Raw genomic sequence first — 27,970 nt, 5'->3', positions numbered from 1 at the left:
AATCTAAAGTATATTTTGTATCTATTATTCTGCAGAAAAACGAACACATGGACGTCTTCAAAGTTCGATTTGGGCAGAATAAATGTTAGAAAATTGATTGACTATTTAATGTGGCCACGAGTAAGAACATAGCTGCATACGGAGGGAAGCCTTTGGTGTAATTGCCAAAGTAGATGATTTTCTGGTAAATAGCAGGTTGTCTTTCATCCAGCCTGCTCTAGCAACAGCTTGCAGACATTCACGGGGGGTGACGTTGCAAGGCATGATGAGGCTGCAGCCAAACGGCACAACGGGCAGAGCTTGCACACAGGGAATTGCCAACTCTTTTGCATTTGTTCAGAAGTTATGGGAGCTTTTGAAGCCCGATAATGATGCCTTTGGCCAGGCTACGCTTTGTTTGTGCACAGCAGGGACTCACTGAAAATGAGCACAGGCAGCCTTTTAAGGCTCAACAAAGGAACTGTAGCTGCCAATATCACAATACCTCAGAACTACATACTTAGCTTAGATTTTCTTATTTCTGTAACAAACCTCTATGAGGGGAGAAAAAGAAATGCGGGATAATGAATATTTTGTGTTGTTAGCTACAATGTGGGACAAAAGAGATCTGTCAATGATACAGAGGAAGGCATTGAGCAGTTAATACAAAGCCTTCAGGCCATGTGGGCTATGCTTGGTGGAGGAATGCATCATACAGGCGAGCACTCATGCACATACTCGCATACCTCTTGGCCCTATTCGAACACCCAGCCCACAAACACACATCCATTCGCAGGCGGAAAAACTGAAGAAAATAGATTCCCATTTTATTCATTCTCAGCGCTACCTGCAGGGCACAAGTCTGAAATTGAAAAAAAAAAAAAAAAAAAAAAAAAATTGAATGTACACTTCTTTACAGATAAAATCTAGTCCATCGACACTGACAAGCAACAATCTCCAGAGACACACGAAAACAAGGTCCAGCCTCTGTATTTGAGAGCGACAGGCAGAGCCAAAGATTCTGAGAATTCCCAGCGAAAACAGTCTTTAGTCTGATGTGACTTTCTGGTTTCATTTTTATTTTTTTTGTCGGTATTTTAGAGAACAGCAGCTGGTGGATGAATTGTTTTTCAAACATGATACAAACCGATTAGAACAGAAACTAATGTTGGGTGGAATTCAGGTCGTTTATAAAAGAGGGCTTGAAATTGTGATCATGAAAAAAAAAAAACATCTCTTAAAAAGCTTCACACAGTTGTCATTTATGAATAAACAGTAACTCATTGGCTGAACTGTATTTGATTAACATCCTATCAACAAAACATGATAATGAATAAGACTGTACGAAGAGGAAAATCAGATCGTGACTGCTTGAAACAACAAAAGAGGACGTCGGTTCAAAGTTCAGTTTCTCCCAACACCTTTCACACATCCTAAAACAAGAAGCTCCGGCATCACAAGTGTGTATACACCGTGTCGTGTGGTGGTGACACTGGTCCGTGCTTTCCTCTCAAGTCTCAAAAGGGTCTTAATTCCTACATCTTTAAGCCCTTTTTTCTCAAGTCCTCTTTGGCTTCTTTGATCTGTCCCCGTAGCTCTTTCGCTGCCTCTTCACAGTCGTTGAAGGTGGCCACTCTGTATCCCACCGTGGCCAGAGAGTAGCAGCCGAACGACACCAGCAGATAGAGAGGCATCGGCCAGGCGACCTCTCTGTACGTCCGCGGCAGGCTCAGGTCCAACAGGTCGAAGGTAACCAGAGCCCAAACCGCGCCCACCAGCGACACGCCGAACAGCCACTGCAGAAGTTTTGTCATGGTGAAAAAGTTTGCCAGTGATGCAGCCGGAAAACAAACCTGAGAGAGAGAAAAAAAACAAAAACAAACAGCAGTTAAAGCGTTGTTTATTCAATTAGCTTCGCTTTAGCACACTGAAGGAGCAACGTGTTAGCTTTCTGGCTACCAAACACGAGGGAGGAAAAAACAACAACAGCGCGTTAGTGATGAGAATACAACCGCTGTGCAAAAGCAATACATCCGAATGAAATCATTTGTTTGGATGACATTTCGTTCAATACATCTGTTAGACGAAATAAACCGATGTGTTTACCTCCTTTCAAACGCCACCTCAGCTCTGCGCAGATTAATGACGTCAAGAAACGTGGTGCCTTATGGGAAATGGAGTTACTGTTTTATCTTACTCGCGAATTTCAAACAAATCGATTAAAAAGTGTTGGTTATCTTTCTTGCAAATGTGTTCTATTCGCATGCAAAAGTTATATTAAAACTAACGTTATATTAACGTATTTCATATATTATATAACTTTTAATACACCCTTGATGTCATGGTGAATTCATATTATATTCTAATGTATAATTCATGTTTTGTTAGGTAAAGACCACTTGAAAGGACCAAGAGTGGAGTGAGAAGACAGTGGTCAGAAAGATTAATTACCACAACTCCTAATGGTTTTTCCTAAATCTCAAATGTTGTTGCTGTCTGTGTTTTTCATTTAAATGCCTCACTAGATTCTTGTCTGGTGTTAAAAACACCAGGGTCCTGGGAGATCTCCTGGGAGATAAAAACAATTTATTTGAACTGAGCCTTTAATGAGGCCCCCAGTAAGGCGTTTGACTCACATTACACAACTCTTTCTACGTGTCATCCTATTAATTTAGAAAAGCCATTTTGTAAATGAGATTACCATTAGCAGTAGCTAAAAGCTACCCATAAATACCAATGGGTTTTTTTCAAAGTGAGGAATCCAACAACAATTTCATTAGGGGGCCGCAGGGAGCTCACTGTTGTTTGATCTCAGTTTCTCCTGAGGTGCTGAGGGGAATGTCCATTCATTCAGGGCGGTGAACTGTCCAGGTGCAGAGGGCACAGATCTCTCCAGGGTGAAATCAGGAGTGGGAGTAGGTGTAAACATTATTCAGTGAGCTGGGGCGAGAGATACACTAAAGAGCCACTGAGAAATAAACATCATTCTTTGGGGAAAAATGGAGAGTTATTCTTGGGAGGGTGGTGTTTATGTTTGTCTGCATTAGTGTTAATAGTGCGAGTGACGATCTGCACGTCTGCCAGAGGGATAAAGCCTGTTTCTTCTGTTTATGGAGACTGCGATATGCATGACTGGAAGACAGTCAGGGTTTATGTCTGTGTGCTGCGTAAACCTTTTAAAATCCTGAAATACACATTTACTTTTATACGTTTGCATTGTCAAAACATTTTAGAGAATGCTTTATTTTGAGAATAGCTTTGTGGCTTTGTAAAACAGCCCCAATACATGCTATTATGGGTTCTAAATATCTGTCCCTTTTCACTGCATTTTAATTTCGTAAGAAGGAACTGCAGAACAAAAAGATGCAGCTGATGATTACTTTTATTATTAAGCTTCTAATAATCCACTAATCAAAACCAGGATGATATCTACAAATTCACAAAAAAAAAAAAATAAACACTGATAATAAAAGAAAAAAATGTATACATTATATTAGAGCAACAGATCTTAACATTTGTGAAAGCTGAAATTGAATGTTTGTATTTGTTTGACAAATTACTTAATGTATCAATTGGTTATCAAAATTCTTATAATCCTAATAATTTCAAAATAATAACATGCCAACATGTAAATTGTAATAATATAGTAGTAAAAAGTGGAGACTTAAAATAAATCCAAAATTGAATCAAATAATCCTGTTTTTTAATTAGACCCTGTGTTCAACGTGCTTCTCTTAATAGGAAGTGATATGACGCATATCAGACCGTCAAGGTCAGTTCACTCCATTGCATTGACACATTAAAGTGAATCCAGGTGGGATTACCCATGACATGCTGCATCACTACATACATCGTAACGTGTGTTGTGTCCTGCCTGCAATGCATCGGTATGAGCAGCAGTGTGAGCGTGTGTGTGACGCTCAGTGGGAACGGCCGAGCTGGCTTTTCTCAGTGTATCTCCCTGCCAGCTCCTGTTCCGTTCCACTACTCAGGAAACCTGTGCTCCAGCCGAGAAGGCCTGGCAGACACAACACAACAGCCTGTGAGCAGGAGGGGCATGAAACTGAAAGAAAGAAGCCAGAGAGAGACACTGAGACTGAGAAAGAAGGAGAGAAAGAGAGAGAGAGACCGAGTGGGATGTGCAAAGTAAAACAAAAAAAAAAGGAGACAGGGATGTGGGAGACCAGAGCGAGAGAGGGGTGAAGCAGTCGCAGCAGTTATTCTCGATAAAAAAAAAAAAAAAAAAACAGAAAGGAGAGGGTGTGGGGGGGATTTCATAGCTGACAGGACAAGAGAGGGAAAGCTGAGAGGACTAGGAATGAAAAGAAGGGGTGACCGAGTATGTGGACGAAAGAGGAGAGGGCAACAGAGAAATGAGAGGCGGGAGGGAGTAGACAGGGGAGAGAGGTTTAGACAGGGGGGTGAAATCAGGGGATTTGCAGGTGCAGCTTGAACAACCAGTGACCTTAATGGTGCATTAAATCCAGCTGTTGCTTATCCAGACTTTTCTTCAATCCCCCTAACACCTTCAGCTGCACAACGGCCTGCATGCGGCACCTTGGTTCCCACAACGCGCAGAGAATTTAAGGAGAGTGAAGAATATAGTACTGTAGACGAGTGAGGAAAAAAAAAAAAAAAGAAGCATAAAGACAGTGTGTGAGACGGATTGGGAGAGACAGAGCGATGGCAGAGGGGATACTTGATCCTCAAGTGCAGAAATAGGTGTGACTCCAAACAGAGCAAAGCTAAGAGGCATAGATAAAACAGGAAAAGTGGTGATGGAGAATTTTGTTGACTCTATCTCTCTGGCTTTGTCAATATTTGTAGAGTGAAAGGTCCAGATAAGAATGTGTGCTACTACAGAGCTATATAGGGTCCAAGATTTAGATAGATAATAATTGTGTAATATAACAAGTGTGTGAAGCAAGAGCTGGAGAAGGAGAGAAAAACCAGACAGAAGGAGAGAGAGAGAGAGAGAGAACATACACTGTCAAATTGCTGTTTGAGATAACAATAGAGCTTGGACTCAAAAACAGGAACCCTCTGTTTCCTGAGCTGGAGACCTTAGCCGTGTGTTATGTTGTCATTAGATGTGACTTCAGATGTGTTTGGGAAAAGCAAAGAGTGACTTAAAGTGCGTCACTGTATCCAGGTTCCATGTTTCTGGTGGAGGAGTGAGAATTGATACGTGTCGGAGATCCCAAACAGAAAGAGGGGCGTCTGGCAAAACCCGCCGAAATCTTTCTAGCTCAGGTTTTGCTATGAATTCTTTGTCTGTACAGCATAAACTCAGACAGACATGAGCCTGGCAGCTAAATGCCAGGCCAATCAGCAAACTCCCCAGACCTTGTCAAACTCAGTTTAAACGAGGCCTTGTTGATGAAAGGCGAAGCGTTGTGTCAGAACAGCGTGGCCTGTCTCTCACCTCAAACTTATTCCTTCAAAAGATAATTCTAAGAATTTTTACATTGTGGTCAGAAACAATTTTATGACTTAAATCTGAAAAACTGGCCCATTACCTTATTAAAAGCCACTAAAGTACGACAGTATATTAAATTCAGCGGTGGAAGCAACAATTTACTCTTGTTAAGGTCACAGACTATTTTTTTATGTACTTATACATTGCTGAATTTAGAAAACTGCAATTCTACATTTACTTGAATATTTTTTTAATCTCAACTTTTGTACTTCTCTAGATTTTATGTTTCAGTTGTTACAAAGAAAGAAAGTCACATGATTAAGTCAAAAACCGTGTGAGAATGGAACAAAACAGAGAAGAAGCTGCTGATGTGTCTAAAACCAACCGGAGGGCAAAAGTATTCATTCAGCGCCCTCATTGAGTGAAGTGATCAGAATCAACCATGATGTTGCATGACCCATGATGCATGCTGGGTTAGGGTTAACCTTAAACATCAGTATCATAGGAAAAACAACTGACAACTCCAGTTCAAGCAAAATGCAATTCCAGGGCAAATTAACATGTTCTAAATTACATAAGGCTCCTTTCAAAGATGTATCTTTTAGCATAGCTATTAACAAGTAGTTCAATGATTTGCCTAAAATTTGCAGATTCATACTCATTTGCATAATTCCCGCCTCATGGGTGTATTCCTCTGCCAGCCAATCGAGTTACAGTTTGCATATCTGTCCAGACTCATATGATATGTGTAATGAAGACTTTGAAGGAATTTGTCCAATAAATCTGATTCTGATAGAACACAAAGTTGTCACCATGACAGTAGACGATTCTTAAAATATTAATGTTGCTGAAAAGAAGTCACAGAATTCTAAAACGTGGATGCTTCACACACATCTTCAACCCGAGAGCAAAGAAAATAAACACAATCAGCACAGTTTCAAGGTGAACACCCAAGATTAGTGTTAACAATTAAGTCTTTGACCAACACCGACACAGTCTGCTGCTCTGATAATCATGGCCAGAAGAGTGTTTTAGCACAACATTTTAATGTCACAGTGAAATTGGCCTTTGGCCTTTTGGAAATAAAATGTCATTACATCATCATTTTAACCTATTTAGACATTTGTGTGTAATGTTGCTCCATTTTAGTGCATGGATGATTAAGTTATGGCCACAATCATGCTTTGTGAGGTCAGTGACCTTTGACCACCAAAATCTAAACAGTTCATCTTTGCATCCAAGTAAATGTTTGTGCCAAATTTGAAGTTTCTTCAAAGCGTTTCTGAGATATTACATTCTCAAGAAAGGGACAGACGACCCGAAAAACAAAATGCCTCTGGCCACAGCTATCCCCGATGCAGGAGCAAGAAAATGTAAGATCTGTGTCTATGCCAGATCTTCCGGCCACTATCTGTCGCTTTCACCACATCAAAACTTGAAATTTTCACGTTTTTGCTTTTTATGCTTTAAGTAGCGTCTGTAGGCAGATTGGTCAAAAGTAAATCAAGTCCAAATCTCAGTAGTTAATCTTTGTGACAAAAGTCCGACAGTCTCAAGCATTGACATATTAAGGTGATAGTTTTCCCAATCAAAGCATTAGGTTAAGTTGGTGTTGATCCTTGAACGAGACCACCTCTTAAATATCTTTGATGCTTCCAATCTGAAATGGCAAATGACCCTTTGGAAACCCTTTTGTGCTCAGACAGATCATGCTGAGTGAAGCAAAGTTTGTTTGCTAACTTTCCAAACTTGAGAAGAGGCTCCTCAGACAGCTGAGGTGACCATGAATCAAAGTAGACACATCAGGGTGGAGAACCCGGTGATACTTCTCATCGGGGGTCCTGAATTCAAAGCAGGGCTCCTGAAAGTTTTGACAGTGATAAGCACAGAGCTCATAAATATCCTTGAGCCAAAATCATTTAGGGACGCCGAGAGTCTGTATTAAATTGCTGCGATAATAGTTGTGGGACCTGTGTGCTACTTAGGGCCTACTTAATGAAGTCTTGGGCTCCTCAAGTGGGTGTAAGGTCAGAGTGTGGTCAAGTGTGACCAGCCTTAACCATGTGAGAATAGCACTTGTCTTGCCCCCGGTGGCCTGAGTAAAAAGGCACACCTGTTTCAGCTGCTGCTGTGACGGCCACGGTGAAACAGCGGAGGAATGCAACCCCCCCCCCAAAAAAAATACAAACCTCCCCTCTTCCCCCCTCCCACCTCCTGCCCCACCCCCCATCTCTCTCTCTCTCTCTCTCTCTCTCTCTCTCTCTCGTCTGCCCTTTCTCTCTCCCTCCACGCTCTCAATGCTGTCCTAATGAATCTCATCACACGGCCTGTGTTTGTCCCACTAGTGCTTTGTTTGTTGACCTTTATAAGACGTCATTACTTATTATCTTCACGGGTTGTGTAATTCTGCCCAATAACACAACCCCCTCAACCACATCCACGAACCCACTATATGTGTGTGTGTCTGATCAAATGCTTCTTGTCAGTGTAACAGCCATTAACAATGAACAACGGGCATAAGCTTGATGATGTCTCCCGCCTCCCTCTATCTATTCTCTCCTCTCACCCTGAAACACAATGTCCTTTAGCATTACCATTATTGACAGTGGAACTAATTGGCACATGGTTATGAAAGTTCCCCCTGGGCCATTTTAAATTGGACTGCACAATTTCCTTCAACATCTGATAGGCGAGTCTGCACGCGGGACCCGAGGAGGTATTGATTATAAATGTATTAATGTGGGTCAGCGCTGTGTACACAGCAAGGGGTGGATGATGGAGGGTTACATGTCTAGACTGGAATAAAATGACCTCATCTTGTATTTACATAATGGATAGTTATGGGAAGAAGAGGGGAACTCTTTCTAGTAGTCTTAATCTGCCCACTGCATAGTTTTACTGTGATAGAGTTTACTGTACAGGGGGAATTAAATCGGATTGCTAGTCGCATACAGCTGTAGACCATCAGGAAGACAACTCGTGTTTTGTCGATAGCACATTGATTCCAGTGTGGACATTGCAAACTTTATTGACTCATTCCACTGTTATAATGAGAGGACTATGGATAAACTGAAACATGTATCAGATAGCCAGACATGCTGAGCTGAACCTGAAGTCACATACAAAAACTAATTACGTCCAGTCGATGGATGCGAGCATCACTGACTGCATACAAGATATTGCCTTTGGTGTCTCATTATGCAGTTAATGTCCTTTCTTGTTCCACAAGATTAGGTCCGGCGTTCGGGGTCGAGGTCTCTTTGCTTTGCATGATCAGAGAAATCACATAGACTCAGTCGTCTGGGCACAGATCCATATGTTATCGATTTATTCTGCTAACTAATTACACATTTAAAGAGGCTGCAGAGTTGAGCTATCGTGCAGTAAGTCACATATATTCAGTGACTGTCAAATGAAACGTGCAGCGACTTATTTATTTCAGAATTACAAATGAGTTTGGGAGAAACTGCACAAACGCACTGTTACATTTGTTGACGCATTTGTGACTTTATATCGAAACGCTAAAAGTCGGGGATTTGAGGATTATGGATTTGTGGTGGGCTAATACCCTGAAAGCTGATTGCGGCCTCCTCAAACAGGCGTGGCTGTCTGTCATTACCCATAATTGAAGTTGATTAGGTCAGACTTCTGCTCTGTGGTTCCGTCTATCTGGACACCAGCCATATTGCCCCTCCGCCCCAGCTCCACCCAAAGACCGCGGCTGTTTGACCCCAGAGAAATCTGACCCTGGGGCTCCTCGCTGCTCCTTGAGGCACCTGCCAACCTTTCACCCTGTCACTGGGTGAGCATCTGGAAGGTGGGGAGGGACAGACGAGGAGGCTGGGGTGGGCTGTTGTGAGGCATTGACGTGGTAACAGATAGGACCAAGGAGTCATTAGACTTCAGAGAGATGGTCAGAGTGTTTTTATCTTTCCACAGATCAAATACTGACTCCCCCTCCTCCATTTCATGTTCTGCTGCAATCAGCTGCCTTGCGCCTTTCTCTTTTTCTGTCTGTTTTCTTTCTTTACCTCTAACTTTCCCTTTTTCTTACCTCTCTTAACAGTGTGCACAGATCATGCAGGCTATGATGTATGCACAGCTGGTCTTGACAGAGCTGTCCGGGAAACGTGTGGTTTACAGATCCCCTGTTGACATACTGATTTGACTTTCCTTTTACTTCTTGGAGATCTGGAATTTTAACAGTGCAGGGGATATTGCGGTCCGACTCAGCATGTTTGACCATGGTGGAAAACCACTCAGAATATGCTGCATCCTGACTGACTGACAGACTTACTGAATGGATATGTCAGATAGCACATAAAGCTCCATCCAAAATCATGGTTTCTAACCACGCATGCAATGGCCCCACACCTGCTCACGCCATTTGCTACAAAGAATTTTGTGTCATTAGTCTCGCTAAAATGCTCTCCCACACCTTGGTTTTATGGAAACAATAATATCCACGTTGTTAAGTCTGAGTGTACAGACATATATCTGAAGCTTCGCCATCCTGAAAGTTATACGCCTCGGGGCCAAGAGCTATGTAATATAGTGTGGTCCACTTCTCACACTTGATCCAAACAAAAATATGTTAATGTTTGAAAGCAGTGAACCGTTGTGTTGCGTTCAGAAAGAAATCACTCGTAAAGAGTGAGACATTCGCCTTCATGGTTTTAGTCCGGAGTTAAAGAAATAGTTCAAAGTCTTGCAAAATAGTTCGATTAGCATAAAAACTAGAAACGGGAGGAAACAGTATCCACAGTGATTATCTGAGGTGTCAGACTCTAGAAAGTCACTGCTTCCACAGCAAAGGAAAAGGATCAATTTAGCTTCGCTCTGACCTCAGCTACCTGGCTGTAGGCTGCAACCTCATATTTAACAGACATGACAGTGGTATTTATCTTCTCATCAAACTCTTAACAAGAAAACGAATATGTGTATTTCCCAATCTGCTCCTGTAGTGTACCGCTGGATGTCAGAGGGCACTTTAATTGTACAATTGTGCACTGCATGCAGGAAGCTTTGCACGGTAAACTACACAATTATTGCTTAAAACTCCTTGCATCATTGAATGGAGAAAACAAAGTACACAAATCCAATATTCCACTGGAGTGTAAATGTTAAAGTGAATTAGCCTTGTGTCTTCTCTCACTATTGCAGTGCACTGGGTTACAGTATGTGGCCATATGGGATGTGTCTAGCATTACTGACACCCCTCATTTATTATAGTAAGGGACGATGCCCCCGCTATGCCCCTCAAATCCTCTTAGACCAACATTTAGCTGATTGATTTTTTTCCCCCCTTCTATCTGGATTCAGATTATCAATGTGATAAAGGCAGGAAGTTGTATATTATTAATGCTTTTCTGTCTCATGGGTGGATGGATGGATGAGAAAGAGAAACATAAATGTTTCAGTGGTGGCCACGTCTGGAAAAAATAAGATCAAAGCGACGTTATTGAATTTAAAGGCAGAGCAAACTCAGTACAATAAATGAATGATGTGAATGTGATTCAATTGGGAGAGTAAATAACCTGATACGTATGGAGAGGGAGAAAAATTTCGCTCGTCACCTCTTGTGATTTTAATATAGAGGTTTGTCCTTCGGAAGATGAATAATGAATCAAATAAAACTTTCACAGCGTAGGTACCAGCTCTCAAAAAGCAAACTTGCATCACAAACACATCATATTAATGTCTTTTTTGTTGTTGTTCTTATTTCACCCAGTGGCTACTTAATTTCTATTGCAGGCCTCCATCACGGAGATCCATAATGATGGTTTTGACTCAGCAGAATAGGTTCTCCATAAACAATGTATTCCACTTCGGGCTATAGAAACCACGTAGTGCGTTCAGCAAACAAATCAGGTCTTTTGAACATGTGGTTTAGCTTCATGTCATTTAAGACAGTTGGGTTAGCGGATTCCAACAGACTCTGTGTTCTCCAGATGGCACCACACACTGCCTTTCACAGATTGTGTACAGCTCTGAGATCCTTCATAAATTCAGACGACTTCTCCCCCCCCCCCCGTCCTCGCCCATGAACTATACTAAATGATGATCATGGAGATTATGGATTGGTAATTCCTGCCAGGTCTTTAAAAGAATGCCCATGCTGTGTGCTTAATACTCAGCAGAGGGATTATGCAGACCCCTACATGTGGTGTTGTGGCTACATACCTCCAGTCAGACTAAACCCAATCTGTTACAGATTTGGACTAAAGAAGAGAGGTGCAGCAAGCTCAAGGGGGTGGGTGGAGGACTGTGCGGTACTGTATTCATGCTTTACAGTACATTCCACTTCTTCTATATCATGAGGGATCAGAGCTGACCCTCCCTTTGGAGGCAATATTTTTATCTGAGGGTATTAGGACGTTAAAAAAAAACCTTGGCTTGTATCAAGGCTGTGTGCTTTATTATTTCTTTTCTCTCGATCTCTTTTTTTTTTCTCCTACGTTTTTATTTTCCCTCTGTGGTTGAGGCAAACCCAAAATCCCCGTACAGTTTCCCCTTGAATGTGGGTCCAATTAAACACATGTGTGGATTTTCATATTGAAGCTCATAAAAGGTAAACTCCAGCGATTTACATTACATTTACATAAGGAATGCTAAGTGCCTGCACATGTGAGGTGTTAATATCTCCATCAAAAGCAGATGGTCATCACTATTTATTCACCCGAGGTATTTCATTGAGTAAGCATCTCAAAGGCAGGCAAATGACTTCTGATATGTGGAAAATACCATAAGCCCATTATTTCCTATCAGGAAAGGCCAAACATTACAACGTTTTTAGGTATTTCAGGCATCTGCAAAATCTGCTTTCTGTTGTAAATCCTGATTAGTCCGTAGGTGGCGTCTTTTAAACTTTACAGAACGAAAGTTTTGTCCTGTTCACGATATCAGTGGGACTATATGGCAAGCATTATATGTCTGTTAGTATGTGAAGTTTTTATTGCATGTGTGTAAAAAATAAAGGGGACTTACAGGTAATTCCTCCACAGCACGTCTTACATGTGATTCCAAATGTATAAGAGACCATTTGGCAGTGAATGCTTTTCTGTGGAGTTCAAAAACTTGGCAGGAATCCTCCAGTTCGACTTTACGATGGTCGTCCAAATCAGCCAACATGCGTAAATGTTTGTGGGCTATTAAATCAATGATTCTAATATTGTGGCTATCATTAGTCAGTCAAAGTGTAGTGGGTCATATATGTTTTTGTAGTTTGAAAAAGTCTTACTTTCATGAGAGCCCACTAATCTTTCTTCTTCTTTGGTGTTTATTTGCAGTTGGTGAACCAGCTTAGAAGTGCATTACTACCACCATCTGACTGGAGTGTGGAACAGGAAATTATGCAGGATAAATAAATGATCTGGATTCCTTCAGCTGAATCTGTTTCTATTAAAAAAAAAAAAATAAAAAAAAAATTGTCATTGGTATATCTTTGCCTGCTGTTTTCCCCCAAGAGACCTGACAATGAACAGTTAGTTGATTTTTGATCCTTTGCAACTAAAGAACGGTTATTCCTCTTGTTATTGTATTTCCCACAATAAATTAGTACGTTTGACTGTGAATGGTTGGCTACAGTGTGTGCATTTACAAACTAGGTGCTTGCCTATATAATATGTTTTGTTGAGTCCTGCATGACCCAATTCTCTCTTCTTTTTCCTCATGTTATCATTACATGGCACATTTCATAGCCCATTCAAGACCAAAATGGTAAATGAAAGAAGTTAAATTCAATGTAAGCAAAGCTAAAAACATGCTATTGAGAGTGTAATAACAAAAAAAGCTGGGGCCATAAATGTTAATTAAAGATCCATACAAGAGATCCATATATCAGTAAACTGTAAGGATTTAATAGAAAGTTTGTGTCTTGTTTTTGCCAGATTTCAGAACCTGTTTGCCAATATCCTAAAACAAATATTGTTTGGAAAGTTGATCCAATTATTCATCTTCACGACTCACAATATTCGAACCATTACAAAACCTGCAGTGTGTTGAGATGAAGTTGGAGATGTCCTTTAGGGTTCTGTAGAGTCTTGCTGCGCCCTAGTGGTGAAACTGTGACAGTGATTCCTTCTCAGTGAAGAAGAAACAGAAAGTGGTTCAGTAATTGAAACAATTTGCATTTATTCAGTGTTTATTTCCTTAATCCATCTTTCTTCTGCAAACATTCTGCCAGCAGGTGAAGTTTACATGGAGCTAATCTGCTATTCTTCTCATAAGAAGCGCTGCTCATTAACTTACAATCAAGCAAGGTTAAAAAAAAAATCAAAAAAATCAAAAGTATTATTTACGAGAAAACTTTTTACTGTCAGCCAGTCAGTGCTGTTATCAGTCAAACCACACGTTCCCAAGCACACAGGGAATTAAACACACACACACACACACACACACACACACACACACACACACACACACACACACACACACACACACACACACACACACACACACACACAGACATCTGACTCATGTATTTGAAATACAATGCACAAACAGAACTGTGGAAACTAGTGATTAGCTGTGCAGCAGAGGTATAATTGGAGCTTCTAATTACAGTATTGCCTCATTGTTCCTCTCTACCTATAATTTACCACATTTACGTCCCAGAAAAACAATGACTTTGGTTGGGATCATAATGGGTGAATGACTAGCGTTAACTGTGGTTAAACACAGTTTTAGTTATAGATGCAATAAAATAGTCTAGACTTTTTTTTTTTACTCACATAATGTTCATATCTTTACAACAAAAGCGAAACATTGAGAACATGAAATGAGTAAAAGCTTCTACAATAAAGACAAAATTGTGTGGTGCCCTATATACATAAGCTTTATAAATGTATGCAATTTAGCCAGCTACAAGTGCAAGCATCGGAGATATAATTACATATCAAGTGCTGGATTTACCAGACAATACTTAAGCAATAATTCTTGCAAAACTGCATGTAACAAAAATGTAAGAAACATAATTACATTGCATATTTGTTCCTATAGAAACATTTTCTTATACAAGAAAATTAAATACCAAAAGAAAGTCGCTGAGATATCTAACTTTTCGCTCTAGCTGAGTAAATAATTCACAATTACCAAATACATTCCAAATTACCATTAAAACCTCCGTTCAGGCATCAGTTGTTATTTAAATTGGAGCCACGGGGTTGGATTGTTACCCGTCTGACCGGAGTCTGATCTGCATTGCGATTGGCTACCAGCTCCTGCAGCTGTAGTGCCCCTCCACCAATGAAACAGAAAGCCGGGCACACGGGGCCGGAGCAGTCGACGTGGCCTTCCCACAGAGGTCGCAGAGAGTGGGCGTCGTAGAAGGTGACACGTCCCTTCTCAAAGTCAAGGCACACACCGAGCCGGGGCGGCAGCGGGTAGGTGAGGCCTACGGGCGAGGAGGGGCTGTTGCCGTTGGTGATGGGGTCTCGGATGCTGTTCCCGTGGCTACCGTGGTGGTGGTAGCTGTGCTGGGGCAGGTAGATCTTACCCATCCCCATAGTGAGGAAGCAGAAAGGCGGAGCAGAGTCCAGGGCATCCTCTGCTCCGCTGTCATGGCCACTGTCTGGGTCGTAGCTGGAGAGACCGTTTTCAAAAATGAGGATGAAATTGACTGCTACAGCAGATGAGTCATCTCTATGGTCTGTTTTACTTATTTTTTATCCACCATTACAGGTATTTCCAAACTATTTGCTGAATGTACCCCCCTAACATGTAGTATCCTTGTATTTATACAACCTTTAGTGTTCCAAAACAGACTTTAAACTCGATAGTATTAAGTAGTATTAGTGAATATTGATAAAATACCTTTTCTTTTCTTTTTTAATACAAATCAATGTTCCTGGATTTATTCAGTTAGGCTCGGCCTATTTTTTTTCCCATAGTTTTGATTAAGTTTGAATTCAGACTTCTCTTGCACCAATTTGAGTGCAAAATCTAGATGTTCTTACAATTTATCTATTTACTTCTATTTGACTTCTTTTTTCACTGTATAAGTAGTTTTAATGCACTTTAAATTGCACATGCTTGAGGTTCAAGGTAAATAGTTGGTAAGTATTCACCCTGCTTGACTTTTCACATACTTCGGTGTATTGAGGATTTAAATTCAAATAGATAAAGCTGCAAATGTCAGACCAATTTCCAAATCTATCTGTTGGTTTATTTTCATCTGAAGCACACACATATGTGTTTATTTTATGGCAAATCATACATTTATTCCTCAATTTTATTTTATTTCTGTTAATTTATTTTTCATGTTCCCTCTACTCACCGTGGACTGGCCATGTCTTGTGGAAGGTGAAACCACTCTTGCAGTTTGGACTCCAGACCCACCCCCACCTGTTCAAGACACAAGAAAAGCAACCAGTTTGTAATTAAATCAACATTTATTTTGTAGCAAATCTTAATCTTTATTCATTTAAAGTGAAGCAGAAGTACATACATCTTCGTGAGATGAAGATGCATCCACTCTGGTGATAACTTTCTATATGACCCTTTTCAAAAACAACTGCAATCAAACAGTCCCACAGTCCTGATGAGGCAGGTCAATATGTGTTTTTCAGCTTTTTGATAGATAATACCTATGATTGTTTTGTTTCAAACCTTAACTTCAATTATTGTATATTTGGTCAGGAATATTTAAAATTGTTGAAAAAAAACAACCTGTAAGAGTTGAAACAGAGCTTTAATATCGCTTATGTATAAATCGTAAAGTCTGATCCTGGCATACTATATTTCACTATACTATGTATTCTGCACTGTGAGTATGTAGTATCCAAATAGAATACTACTAGGATTTACTTGCCTTAACTAGGTAAGAGCCAGGCTCCACTGAGCATGCCCAGTAGTGCCGTCCCTGTGTAATAGCTACATCCCCCACCAGGAGGTCAGAAGTCAGGTGACAGGAAGTGAGGGCGTTGTCAGCAGCCTGTAGCAGAGAGAGACCAGGGACGCTGCGAGCACAGCGCTGCTCTTTACTGACCACCAGCCGGTCGGCATGGAGACCCCAGCGGGAGTCAAGGTAGAAGTTTAGCACTGAGAGGAGACAGGAAGAGAAAAGGACAGAGAGGGGAGGAAAACAAGAAGAGAACGGAGGCGAGAAGAGGAGAGAGGAATGAGAGGACAAAGAGACAGGTGCATTCAGAAATGACATTTAGGAATTTTAGAAGTGACAGGAGGGAAGACTCGGAGGCAACAGGGGGAAAGTGGTACAGTTACAGTCAGAGAGCAGCGAGGAGAAGAGAAATAAGGAGAATAAGAAGCCATTGAGAGGAGAAGCAAGGGGGGAGAGGGACAGAGAGCAGGCATGCACCTCCTCCTACCAGCACTGCAAGAGAAAACGACATCGATCTCTCCATTGATGACTGAGGGAGTAAAATACAGAAGGTGTCGCAACCAAGTTCTGGCAGTGGGAAGTGCTGTTCTTTTCAAGAGGAAATCCAGAGGGAGGATATGCAATATAGCAGGAGGGGAAAACAGCCAACAGGGACACTAGGAATTCACCAACCACTCAAATCAACTATTAAAAAGTCCTAGATCTGAATCCGATCCATGTTGTTAAGCCTCAGGACTTAACAAACTGCCAACCTCATCAGCACTCGGACAGATCGCGTTATAAGAGGTAAAGTGGGAGACGGAGGGATGAGTGGGCGTCTCAATAGGGGTGGAAGAACAGAGGATGAGTGGGATGGCCACAAAGAGAGAGAGGGGAAGAGGAGATAATTATGTGGCATGGCAGTACAGAGAAGAGGTGACAGGGTATGAATGCACTTCTTACGTTCTGTAGGAGGCATGTAGGTAGTAGGCTGCGTGGAAGTAGCACAGTAGAGGGTGACAAGTACAAAGCTGTGAAATGGGAAAAAAAAATACATGAGAGAAAGGTGATTAAATAAAGAACAGGAAAGTGATGATGTGTTGGAAGTGGAGAGAGAGGTGGAGATAATCGGAAAAAGAAAATAGGAATGGCAGAAAAAAATTTAAAATGAATTTTTAAGCATTTCACCATGGCAACCGTTCTAATGCTTCAATTGTAAATGATGAAAAAATGTAGGTGTGAAAAGGTGAATGGCTCCTGTCATACACTTTACACTAAGTAAAGTAGCTGTAAGTCGGGCAGCCATCAAGCCTTTAGTAAAGACCTTCCTTAAGTTCCTTTAAACCAATTCCATCCTAAAGGTGTTTAAAGAGCATGATAGGGGACTTTAATCAGTCCCATCATTTCACCTCAAAGTTCCTCAAACCACTCCTGTAACATAATATAGAACAAATATTTAACAGAGTCCTCAAGTTAAATCAAGTGTACTTAATCGTCAGGGGGGAAATCAGCAGCCTTTTTTTTGCATTACAGCTCACCTAACTGTTGATTGAAAATGTAACTGTTGGCTAAGACACATACAGAATGTGTACGTTACATCTCAGTTGAAAGCTTACTGGAAGAAAGTGAACCCAAACTCAAACAAGCAGCAGATTGGAGTTGTTTGCAGTATAGACTACGATACAATCACTTATAGATGTGCAAAATCATTCCCCTAATTTGGCACATGCTTTTATCCAGTGTCTTACATTTGGAGTGCAATTTGGGTCAATAACTTAAAAAAGTAAAACAAACATTTTGAAAGGGATTTAGATTTAGATAAAGTTGCTGTCTGCTTGTTGTACAAAATTCCCTCTTTGTGTTTGTTGCCTTTCACTGCAACTCACCAAGGATGATATACATACTTCACTCGTTTACAGCTTAAGACTACATTTTTGCCCAGAAAGTGGACTGTGGACTTCATTGAAGTCACACTAAGAGGGTCTCTCTGCCTCTATGGACCGGAGGACCAGTTAATGGGACCAGTAATACTTTTATTGTACATAATGACATGTACAGACCGTTCTGACCAATTTAACAACATTTCCAACGCTATTCTCGACATTGATGCATCAATGAGTCATACTTGATTTAAAAGCAGGAATCAAGGTGTGTTTGTTTTCCCACTACAAGCTGTGATGTGTCTAAAAGTAACTCTTACGCCTTGTTAATTAATTTGATGTTGGTTTTTTTTCCCACACAGCATGTTTAAGGCAATTTCCCTTGGCTCTTCCTGTCCACTTGTTAATACGGACAACTGAAAAGTTCACTGCGTGTCCTCACCTGGTGCTGGCGGTGTGTGCAGGTACACCTCCTCGCTGTACTCCCCGTAGCCTGCCTTGTTGCAGCCTCTCACCCGCAGCACGTAAACGCTGTCCATCTCCAACCTGTCAATCACAGCACTGCTTCCACTCACTTCATCCAGTCGTTGCCAGCCCCAGCGAGCAGCAGCTAGCCCTCCTCTGATCCCGCCCCTGGACGCTCCTCCTGGCACCACACCCCGACGGCGGTACTCTACAGAAAAGTGCCAGGCGGTTGCAGACTGCGGGGGCAGGCGCCAGCACAAAAAGAGCTGGTCGTAGGCCAGAGTGCGCTGGGTGTCAATTACTGGAGCCAGGGGAGCTAAGACAGGAGATTGACTGGTTAACTCAAATTTATGAGTTTGACATGTCATATATGTACTGCCATCTTCACCTCTATCACTGGTCACATTCACTCTAGTCTTCGCATCCTTTCCTCCTTATCTGGTCCCCTTCCACTACCTCCATCCTCACCCTCACCCTTCCTCGCCCTTCTTAACACCACTCCCCCCTCTCACCCTGGATGAAGTTCAGTTCTGTCAAGAGTTTGAGTTCTTTGGAGACGTCCAGCTGGAAGTGTCTGAAGGATGGATCCGCAGCTAATGTAAAATGCTGGAGATTCTCAATCGCTTTACTCAGCCTGGTACAGTGAAAAACAGGGAGAGCAGTGTCAGAGGAATCAAGGAGGAACTGTGTTTACGTAATGCTTTCATCTAGGATGAGTGGGAGGGGGAGACAGACTGATGAGGTGGGAAGGCTGTATAAAAAATAATGTCAACAAATCCCACGAATGGGAGAAAACCAACAGCGCATTACTCCTCTGTCAGTGCTCCCAGACTTCACTGCCATGTTTGAGTCAGTCCCAAACCTATTCATTTCTGATAAAGACAGGTTACAAAAATATAAATTTATTGGTAATAAATGGTGAAGTAGTTTTCTTAAACAGCTGGGCACTGTTGTTTTTAGCAAATGTTAATTAACAGAAGGAAACTGAATTTGTTGGAAACTATTTTCACCTACAGATTAAAACACATCTGGTGCACTTTGTGAGAGACTATATAAAGCTATATCAGGCTTTGGACACACAGATAATACTCATTAATGGGATCAATTCACTGCTGCTTTTCATGGGATTTGTTGACAATGAGAACAATTTTGAATATCAATTACAATTTCTGTTGTTTCTGATTAGCACAGAATAGCACATGTTGTAATGATAAAAAAAAATTAAAAATAAAGACAGAGTTAATCTACGATCTGTTCTATCAAGTCAGAGAGCGATGCCAGAGGTAAACAAATGGAAAACCTGTTGTGAGTCTGGCGAGCCGCCTGCACAAAGCAGGGCTGGTCTGTTTCTTTCAGCAGTTCCTGGGTGAACGCCAGGAGGCCGGCGTGTTCCATCAAGCCCCGTCTCTCCGACACTTGAGCAGCCAGTGCCTCACCTCGCTTCTGTCGCGCCACCTCCAGAGCCTGGGTGAGCGACGCGTGACGCTCAGCCAGAGCGGCCGTCAGGTCCCTGATGCTCTGAGCCAGCTGCTCTCTGGCTGACACACTGTTTACCTGGTGATGAATAGGATAGACGGACAGGTTCAAATATCTGAAAACTAACACCCTGCTGATGCTGGCATGCAAAACCTGATTCATAAGGCTTTTTCTATTAAAGGTTTACGAAAAACGGCAGGTTTCAAAATTCACACAAGTAGATTAAATTACTTTTAAAAAGCCTGTGTGCGTCAAGAACAGCAAGAAAGATGCTTTAAATGATAGATTGCTGCTCTTCTCTATAACATTAGGATTAAAAACAATACATCAAATGATGTTTACTCTGTTTTTACACATTTCTGACTCCACAAGCCCAGTTGTAACTATGAAATCAACAGCTGTTTTGCCTGGTTGCACCAACAGATGCTACTCTGTGAGAAGCATGATTGAGAGTCAGATTCTAAGTTCGACTAAGGTTTCATTTACACATTTATGTAAGTATCTAAGCATGAATTCCATAACAGCTTGGTGAAAATGAGAGTCAAATAAGTTTAGGTCACATCGAATATCTGCAGCCGTTTTACAAACAAACAAAAGCATTTGGCATCCAAACCACTAACGACTTCTAGTTGGGGTGTAAACAGATAAAACAATGTTGTATTTATATACCACTATTACAGTGCAGTGTAGGGCTTCATATTTTATATCAAGTATTTCATAGGATAAACTGGAATATTTTCTGTCAACTTTCTACAATACTGACTGAGGTCACATTTTTTGCAGCCAACTGGCAGCCAAACCAAGGGGCCAAGTAAAAATCTACAGACAGGAGCTTCAACAGTTGTGTGGAATTTAGAAGCATCATTTTGTCGGCCAATAGTATTAATCACCTCAGTCTGAGTGATGGAACTCTCCAGCTGGGTAATCTGACCCAGAACTGTGTCCTGGTTGGACAGAATGTAGTTCATCTCTTTTGTAATCTTCTCCTGTCAAATAAACAGCAGAAAACACGACATTCAAACAACAGATAAACACAGATTAATCGTTACACGCAGCCTTACAGTAACTCTGCATTCGCCCATTTACTTAACTATATTACTGTACATGCTGTGCTTTTTTAGCCTCCATACAATATTTTAAAAGCTGCTTTTTAACATTTTGAAGTAAAGCAGTTTTAAAATGTCACAGTATTACTGAACTTTATCAAAAGATCCTAATATATTGACTCAATGATTAAACTTCAAATGGTCGAGAAGCAAATAGCAGGTTAGTTTACAACTGAGTAATCATATTGGAATTCAAAATTTAGATATAAACCTACTAGTAAATAATTAGTAAATTTAGTTTAGTTAAATGATGATCACAAAACAGATTTTTTTTTTTCCTGGAGTGACAATAGGAGTCTATTAAAGGAGGTTTAATATATACACTGACTTCAATCTTATATATTCAACTAAACTGTATGTTTCCACATTAAAATGTGTTTTTCATAACTTTCCTATGCAGTAAACCTTTCATTGTTGCATTCATGCAGAGAAACACATCAGATTGGGAGCCATACCTTCAGTGCTTGGTACGCCTGAGCCACAGGGAGGATTTTGTGCCCAGTGTGGACACGGCGCAGTTTGCAGAGAGGGCAGAGCAGCCGCTGACAGGACCTGCAGTAGAACTGCAGTTTCTCCTGATCATGTTCTGGGCAGGTCAGAACCTATGGGGTGGGGGGGTGGCAGTGGGGGTGGGGTTGGGGGTTAAATTTAACCTGCGTGAATCCATCTCTGCGATTCCTTTATACATTTTTAACACCAATGAATTTAAAAACTTGATTTTGTATTTTTTGTCAGGTATGATGGTCTATGAGAGGATCAGTGTGCACCATGTTCTTACATGGTGTGAAGGATCAATCGTGTGAGAAACTATGTTTACTAGAAAAGCTGTTCTCTCTATGTCTGCTTTAACTGGACAGCTCTGCATCTCGTTTCTAATATAGCAGTAGATCCTGTGTATGTACTGTAGCAGCATCAGGCGAAAGACTACTCATAAGAATGTTGTCTAAGAAATTTCAAAAATGTTTGACCAGATTCCCTCATACTTTCTGAAAACATACAACAACAGACAGGTGAAACCATTCTTAACAGGTGCTTTTGGATAACCTTTATCTCTAAAACTATGTTACATAATTTAACTTCTGTTCTAGGAATTCTCTTTCTTTATCTAAGTACATACGTTCAACAATTTAGAAACCCTTTGTAGAGCACAGCTTGTTAGAAAGTGGTGCAAACAGGAAAGGAATTTTCTTTTTTTTTTGTTTGTAGTATTTTTTAAGTCTCTGTAAATGTTCTTCATCAAATAATTTCTAAAAGATATATGAAAACAGAGTTTATTATATTACATGTAGATAAGCAGTAAGTGTCTCACAGTACCTTTGGTCTGAAGTTGAGAGTGGGCAGGATATGTTCATGTTGCGCCCGTGGCGTTCCCCAGGGGTGATAGAGCTTGAAACACTCATTGCAGAAGTTGGCTCTGCAGTCAGCGCAGCCCTTGGTGGCTTCCAGAGTTTGAGGAGGCTTACAAAACTGGCACATCACAGCCACACTGCCCAGACTCACTGTGTGTCTGTACCTGGTGGTGGTGTGGAGAGAAGGCACCAACACAGATAGAAAGAGGACAAAGGTTATATTTAGGTTTTAGTTATTGTATTTGTTGCACTGTGATTTTTTTTTTTTTTTTTAATCATCACAGGGGATGTGACCACCAAATAAAGAAGAAATTAAAAAGTTTTCAAAAGCATAAAACAAATATGTACATGATAAAACTTTCTCCTTATCTTGTCCCCTGAAAACTGAAAAAGGTGCAGGGTGTGAGAGTGAGACAAACAGTATAAAATAGGTGAGCAGCTACACGGTGGAAACACACTGTCAGCCAGTGTAGCTACAGCGTGTTGCAGTGAATGCTGTGAAGGAGTTTTTAATGGTTCAGCTGCTGCTGAACAATAAGATTTGGAAAGACTCCCACACCCTCTGCTTTTCGGTCTTAGGCATCCTTTAATTTGACCCTAAACATATTAATACATTAAAGGACAATATCACTCTTTTTTTTTTTTTTTTTTTTCATTATTTTCTGTGAAAACTGTGTTTCATATTTGCGTGTGTGTGCAGTACCTACCTCTCCACTATACGCTCTAAGGTGAGGTTGCGCAGACAGTCAGTAAGTCCCTTCTCTCCCAGCTCAACATCTCGGCCACAGGGGACACAGGGGAACATCATCACCAGGGGGGGGCCCTCTTTACGGCGTCGCCCTGGATACGTCCCATGTCCGGGAGATCGTTGCATGGATGGCGAAGGCGGGTGGGGACCTCAAACCAAGAGGTAAAACCAGTCATGAGCACAGGGACAAAAGGAAAAGTCTAACAGATTTTTTTTTTTTTATTGACACAAGACAAAGATATTCCCCCACTCTCCCGCTTGAAAGACTAAACTTTGATTGTAAATGAAATCCAACCTGATCGCAGCACGCGGTCAATGGGCCGCTGCTCAGCTTTAGGTGTGGGCCGGCGGGCCTGACGAGGAGAGCGGGTGTTGGGTGTGGAGGCAGGGGAGTTGGGTTCTGGGGGAAGCTCTGGAGGTGGGTAGCCATTGGCCACTAAGACCTCAGAGGCACACAGGAGACAGACACTGTGCTGGCATGGCAGGACCACGGGCTGTTTGACTATTTCCTTACACACAGAGCAATGCAACTCATGCTCCAGGCTCTTCATGTTAGACTGTTGGAGGCAAAGTGGTGAGAAAAAATAGTTAGTTTATTCTAAGATCTTGAAATAAAACTTGAGGAATGCAATACATGAAGCAGCAAATTTGAACAAAAAACCTTTAATTGGAAGCTTGAAAAAGTAAATTTTATTTAAAAACAGAAACGATCTGATGATAGATTGTCAACAAGATTATGAATCTAACCAGACCAGCCATTTTTGATACCTGACAGTTCTATTGCCACTATTTGGTCAGTAGAGGAAGTGCAGTATCTGGGCAGTGAAAAGCTGTCACAGAAGGCGACACAGTGCACCAATCTTGTTAAATATGGATAAAGACCAGACATTAATTATTCAACCACTCGCATCCCTTAAATCACAGCCCTGCATATGAGCATGAGCTCTTTAGCCAGAACCCACATATGTTTTTATGACACCATGAAAATTGTCTATATTTATTACATATATCTTACTCAACACCTGAAAATACAGATGTGATTTATTTTTATTTTTATAAACAGTCCATTGGTTACACCAGGTTACAGGTGACTACCGACTCAGATGTGTATCCACAAGTTACTCATATCAGACTCATCTTAATTAATGCAACATTCAGACAATGTAGAGACACCGAAGGCCTCTGTGGTGACACAGTACACACTACCACAGTAGGGAACCAAGGATAATATGCAGTGCAATGACACAGGGAATATGACACATAGTGTTATTTGTCTGTCTGTTCATTGGTTTATATCACTATGAAAATCACTGTTTGATAGCAGCTTTGTCTCTTTCTCTACCTCACTTTTGAATCCATAGTGGTCAGAACGAGTGAAAAGCTGGACATTGGAGCAGTTAGCATGTCACTGCCCTGCTCAAGGACATGGATGTGACAGAAAAGGACACTGGCTGTTGCAGAAACCACTGACTTCACAGCTGCAGTCACCCTAACGGCTTCACGGAGGAATGCCCTGGTTTAAGAACAGCCCCATTATCATTTCTATATCCTGTTATGTGTAATAATTACTCTGATTTTTTTTCGTGTTCAGTCAGTGTTTGTTAATGCAGTACAGGAGGAGCATATTAAATTTTTTAGTATTCTAACCAGTCAGGTGGGCCTGTTTTCTCTTGCTTCATGGATGCCCTTGACACACAACCTCAACCTACAACCAAAACTGTTGCAGGGCCAGCGGCAGTCATCACAGACACTAGGAGTTAACTTCAAAACCAGGACGAGACAAAAAGACTGACTATGCTGCATTGGGGATTTAGGGATTTTGTCACCGTGATATGATGGGATGCAGCGTCTGCACAACTTATCACAGCACACTATAAACCATGCATAGGGATGCAGAATCAGTGGGCCTTAGATAAAGGGGATCTGTAATTTTTGAAAGACTAAACATACACAATACAGCCCGGTGATAAAACTCACACAGACATGTTGATTAATGAAAGCAAAATCTTCCCAGTGTACATAGTGAAATGGAGCTACAGCCAATTAAGAGATTGGCTCCTGCAGAGCCTAGTCCTAGATGAAAGCATGAAATTGGATTAATTCGAACCTACTTTCTCTCTCAGTCCACCACAGCAGCCTTTCTGTGTCATTCTCCAATGTCAACTCCGGCCTGTCTTTATCTCCTCCTCAAGCAGTTCAGCCCACCGTAATTTCAGGCTACTGCATTTTCTGCAGGCTACATGCGCCACGGCTAACTGTGGCTCTGTGCATCCATCTCAAATGGACAGTGCGCACTGCTAAATGAGGCCAGCGTGGTAAAGGCGTAAAACATGCGTCGCAGCAAGCAGCGCATTCTTACCTTCACCTGGAATCTAGGCGCCATGACAGTAGACTACGTGTACTGTATCGCCAGCAGCGGGAGAGAGCTGTCTCTAGAAAGGATGGGAGGGGTCCGAGGCATTATATCGCGAGCAAGCAGCCCCTCGCACCGGTGAGATGGGCTTTCGAGGAAAAGGACTATGTTGTCTAATTCGACAGTATGAAAAGATGCTGCACGTCACTTGCAGCACCTCCGTGTGCTGTCCGTGCACCTCAATACCCCTGGCCATTGTAACCGTGTCTGAAAATGATTGGCTATGTTTTAACCCTGCAGCCGCCGTTGCAGCCAGCAGCATCCACACACCTTTTTTTTTTTTTTTCCCTCCTTTTGCCTCAGCAGCAACCCAAGAGTCCTGCATCTCGTCTCCATGGAAACGACCATCCAATGAGCCCAAAAAAGAAATGTGTAATTTCAGTCTGCCCTCATGCTGTTTTATCTTTTGATGACATTTGCAACATCTAATCTGAAAGAAAAAAAAAAAAAATCTCTCCGTTTTGAAGAGGAAGTAAGCTCCAGTCTGATTCACCGAATGAGGCATTTTATCTCCTCCATATGATTACAGAATTAGGGGGGGGGGGGATACCTAAGGTAACAATTTAGGATTGGCAATATTTTATTGTCCACATGCAGAGTATTTTATTTGATCTCAACGGGCTCAGAAACAAATGGAATAGGCCCATTTCAGAGAATGTTGAAGCAGGTACCATTCGCGCGTTCATTTGGATCTCCATTTTAAAATGCTGAATGTGGTCTTTATAGAACACTAAATAAAAAATATAGACATAGCCTACCCTAATTTCAATGTAAATCCACTGACAACACAAAAACAAAAATATACTCACGCTGATACGAACCAAAGCTTCCATCGCTGATGTGGCTGTTTTTAAATCCATCTCTGCCATTTTAAGAAAATAGCTGCCCCCCGTTTTCATCATCTGGATATAATTTGCGATGTATTTAGGCCACAGGCCATAAAGTACATATTAATAACGCAAAATATACTTACATTCGCTCTCTAGAGTATACAAATTTGCCGGTATACCGTTCGGTAAATTTCACGTTTTCGTGTTTTTTTTCCTTTTTTTTTCTTTTCAAAATACAATCGATCTGGACATTTTTACGCACGCTAAATTAAAAGACTAATGAGCATCATCTTCTGATGCTTTGAGATATAAAAAGAAGAAACCACTTCTGAATTTGTTGTTAATGTATATCCACGCTGAATCCCAACAGATGCCTGTGGCTTTATTCCTCACCCAAACGTCCCGCCCCCTACCCTTCCCATCCCGCACCGGATGCCTTCAAATGATGTGGCTCAGCAGGGAGAAAGCTCGATGTCATTGAAAGGGGAACTCGTAATGAATCCCCTCTTCATAAACACCTTTGGATCTCAACTCAAGTCATGTTTCCTCCATGATGTTGCTCGGGTTCTTCGATTGTTAATAGCAAGGCTAATAGGGATTTTCCGGATCCTCTGTAACTCAGCAGCTAAAAGTCAACATGTTCAAGGTGAATGTAGAATATATTATGGACGCTATCTGAGCCCTGGCACTATATTCAGGCTAATTAACACAGATTGCTGTCTGAGATGACCTGGGATGTTTTGTCAGCCTCGGAAATATTCAATTCCTTTGGGCAAAATTTAATGTTGTTAGAATATCAATGATAGCAGCCTGCTCATTGTGCAGTATGGATATGCATTCAAAATGTTATGGCATCACACAGACAATGCTGTTGCTGGCTTTGTAGCCATTTTGATTCGCAAGAAATTAAAGGCTATCTAATTGAATTCTTTCTGCTCTTTGCTGACCCCAGCATGAGTTTCTGGGCATTGCTGATAATAGGTAATTGATTCTGGTCACAGCTGATCCTGGAATTAGCTCACTGATACTGTAACAGTAAATAAGTATTTTCATGTTTTACACTACATGCATAAGTACTTTGCTTTTTTTATATTTCAAGAACATTTCACTGATAATAATTTTGTTTGTTAATTTTATAGGCCTAAGGCATTGAAAGCAGGACTTCTACTTGAAATTGGGTATGTTTATTATTGCAGCATTGTTTTAATAGCCTACGCATATTTCTCGTCCACTGCCGATTTCAAGATGTTATAGTTGCATTTTGTGAATCATCCAACAGTCATTTTATATGAGGAGGAGGAGAATAGACTCGTCAAATGCAAAAACAGACCACCTTGATGAAGAATTCAGGTAGATTTCTATTTCAAATATGCATTTGTTTTTTGAAGGACAGCTGTTTCAGATTGATGCAGATGCAATCCCCATAAAAGAAATAACAGGCTATTTATAGGAAACGATGACAGTTGAATAAACCAACCTAACATAC

At 41.2% G+C, this 27,970-nt stretch overlaps 2 protein-coding genes across 4 annotated transcripts; both read right to left on the bottom strand.

Moving 5' to 3' along the window:
* Window positions 1–782: 782 nt before the first annotated feature.
* Window positions 783–2,130, bottom strand: dpm3 (dolichyl-phosphate mannosyltransferase subunit 3, regulatory). Its single transcript, XM_069176161.1, has 2 exons — window positions 2,086–2,130; window positions 783–1,832 (listed from the first exon to the last, which is right to left on the bottom strand). The coding sequence occupies exon 2, from the start codon at window positions 1,791–1,793 to the stop codon at window positions 1,515–1,517; it is 279 nt and encodes a 92-aa protein (XP_069032262.1). The 5' UTR covers window positions 1,794–1,832; window positions 2,086–2,130; the 3' UTR covers window positions 783–1,514.
* An 11,376-nt stretch (window positions 2,131–13,506) lies between these two features.
* trim46b (tripartite motif containing 46b) lies at window positions 13,507–26,879 on the bottom strand. Of its 3 annotated transcripts, none has more exons than XM_069175877.1 (12): window positions 26,464–26,879; window positions 23,537–23,798; window positions 23,201–23,390; window positions 22,459–22,657; window positions 21,600–21,746; window positions 20,929–21,024; window positions 19,863–20,116; window positions 19,075–19,196; window positions 18,540–18,878; window positions 16,209–16,438; window positions 15,675–15,742; window positions 13,507–14,980 (listed from the first exon to the last, which is right to left on the bottom strand). In XM_069175877.1, exons 1-12 carry the CDS (start codon window positions 26,554–26,556, stop codon window positions 14,533–14,535), a joined length of 2,448 nt encoding a protein of 815 aa, XP_069031978.1. In that variant the 5' UTR covers window positions 26,557–26,879; the 3' UTR covers window positions 13,507–14,532. The 3 variants fall into 3 exon arrangements, with proteins under 3 accessions (XP_069031978.1, XP_069031980.1, XP_069031979.1); XM_069175879.1 differs by lacking the exon at window positions 26,464–26,879 and adding an exon at window positions 25,601–25,963; XM_069175878.1 differs by lacking the exon at window positions 26,464–26,879 and adding an exon at window positions 25,353–25,525.
* Between the last annotated feature and the right edge of the window lie 1,091 nt (window positions 26,880–27,970).

This window comes from Embiotoca jacksoni, unplaced genomic scaffold (genome assembly GCF_022577435.1).
Source record: "Embiotoca jacksoni isolate LCO1_2020_lvr unplaced genomic scaffold, fEmbJac1.0.p SCAF_7, whole genome shotgun sequence".
Taxonomy (NCBI): Eukaryota; Metazoa; Chordata; class Actinopteri; family Embiotocidae; genus Embiotoca; species Embiotoca jacksoni.
Note: the sequence above shows the minus strand (reverse complement) of the source record. Positions and strands in the feature narration are given on the sequence as shown.

Coding starts and splice junctions, on each gene's coding strand:
- dpm3 (XM_069176161.1), bottom strand. CDS start 1,793: ATGACAAAACTTCTGCAGTGGCTGTTCGGCGTGTCGCTGGTGGGCGCG.
- trim46b (XM_069175877.1), bottom strand. CDS start 26,556: ATGATGAAAACGGGGGGCAGCTATTTTCTTAAAATGGCAGAGATGGAT. Junction 16,439..18,539: donor GCACACACCGCCAGCACCAG/GTGAGGACACGC, acceptor GTCTCCTCTCAG/TGCTAAACTTCTACCTTGAC. Junction 15,743..16,208: donor CTGGCTCTTACCTAGTTAAG/GCAAGTAAATCC, acceptor TGTCTTGAACAG/GTGGGGGTGGGTCTGGAGTC.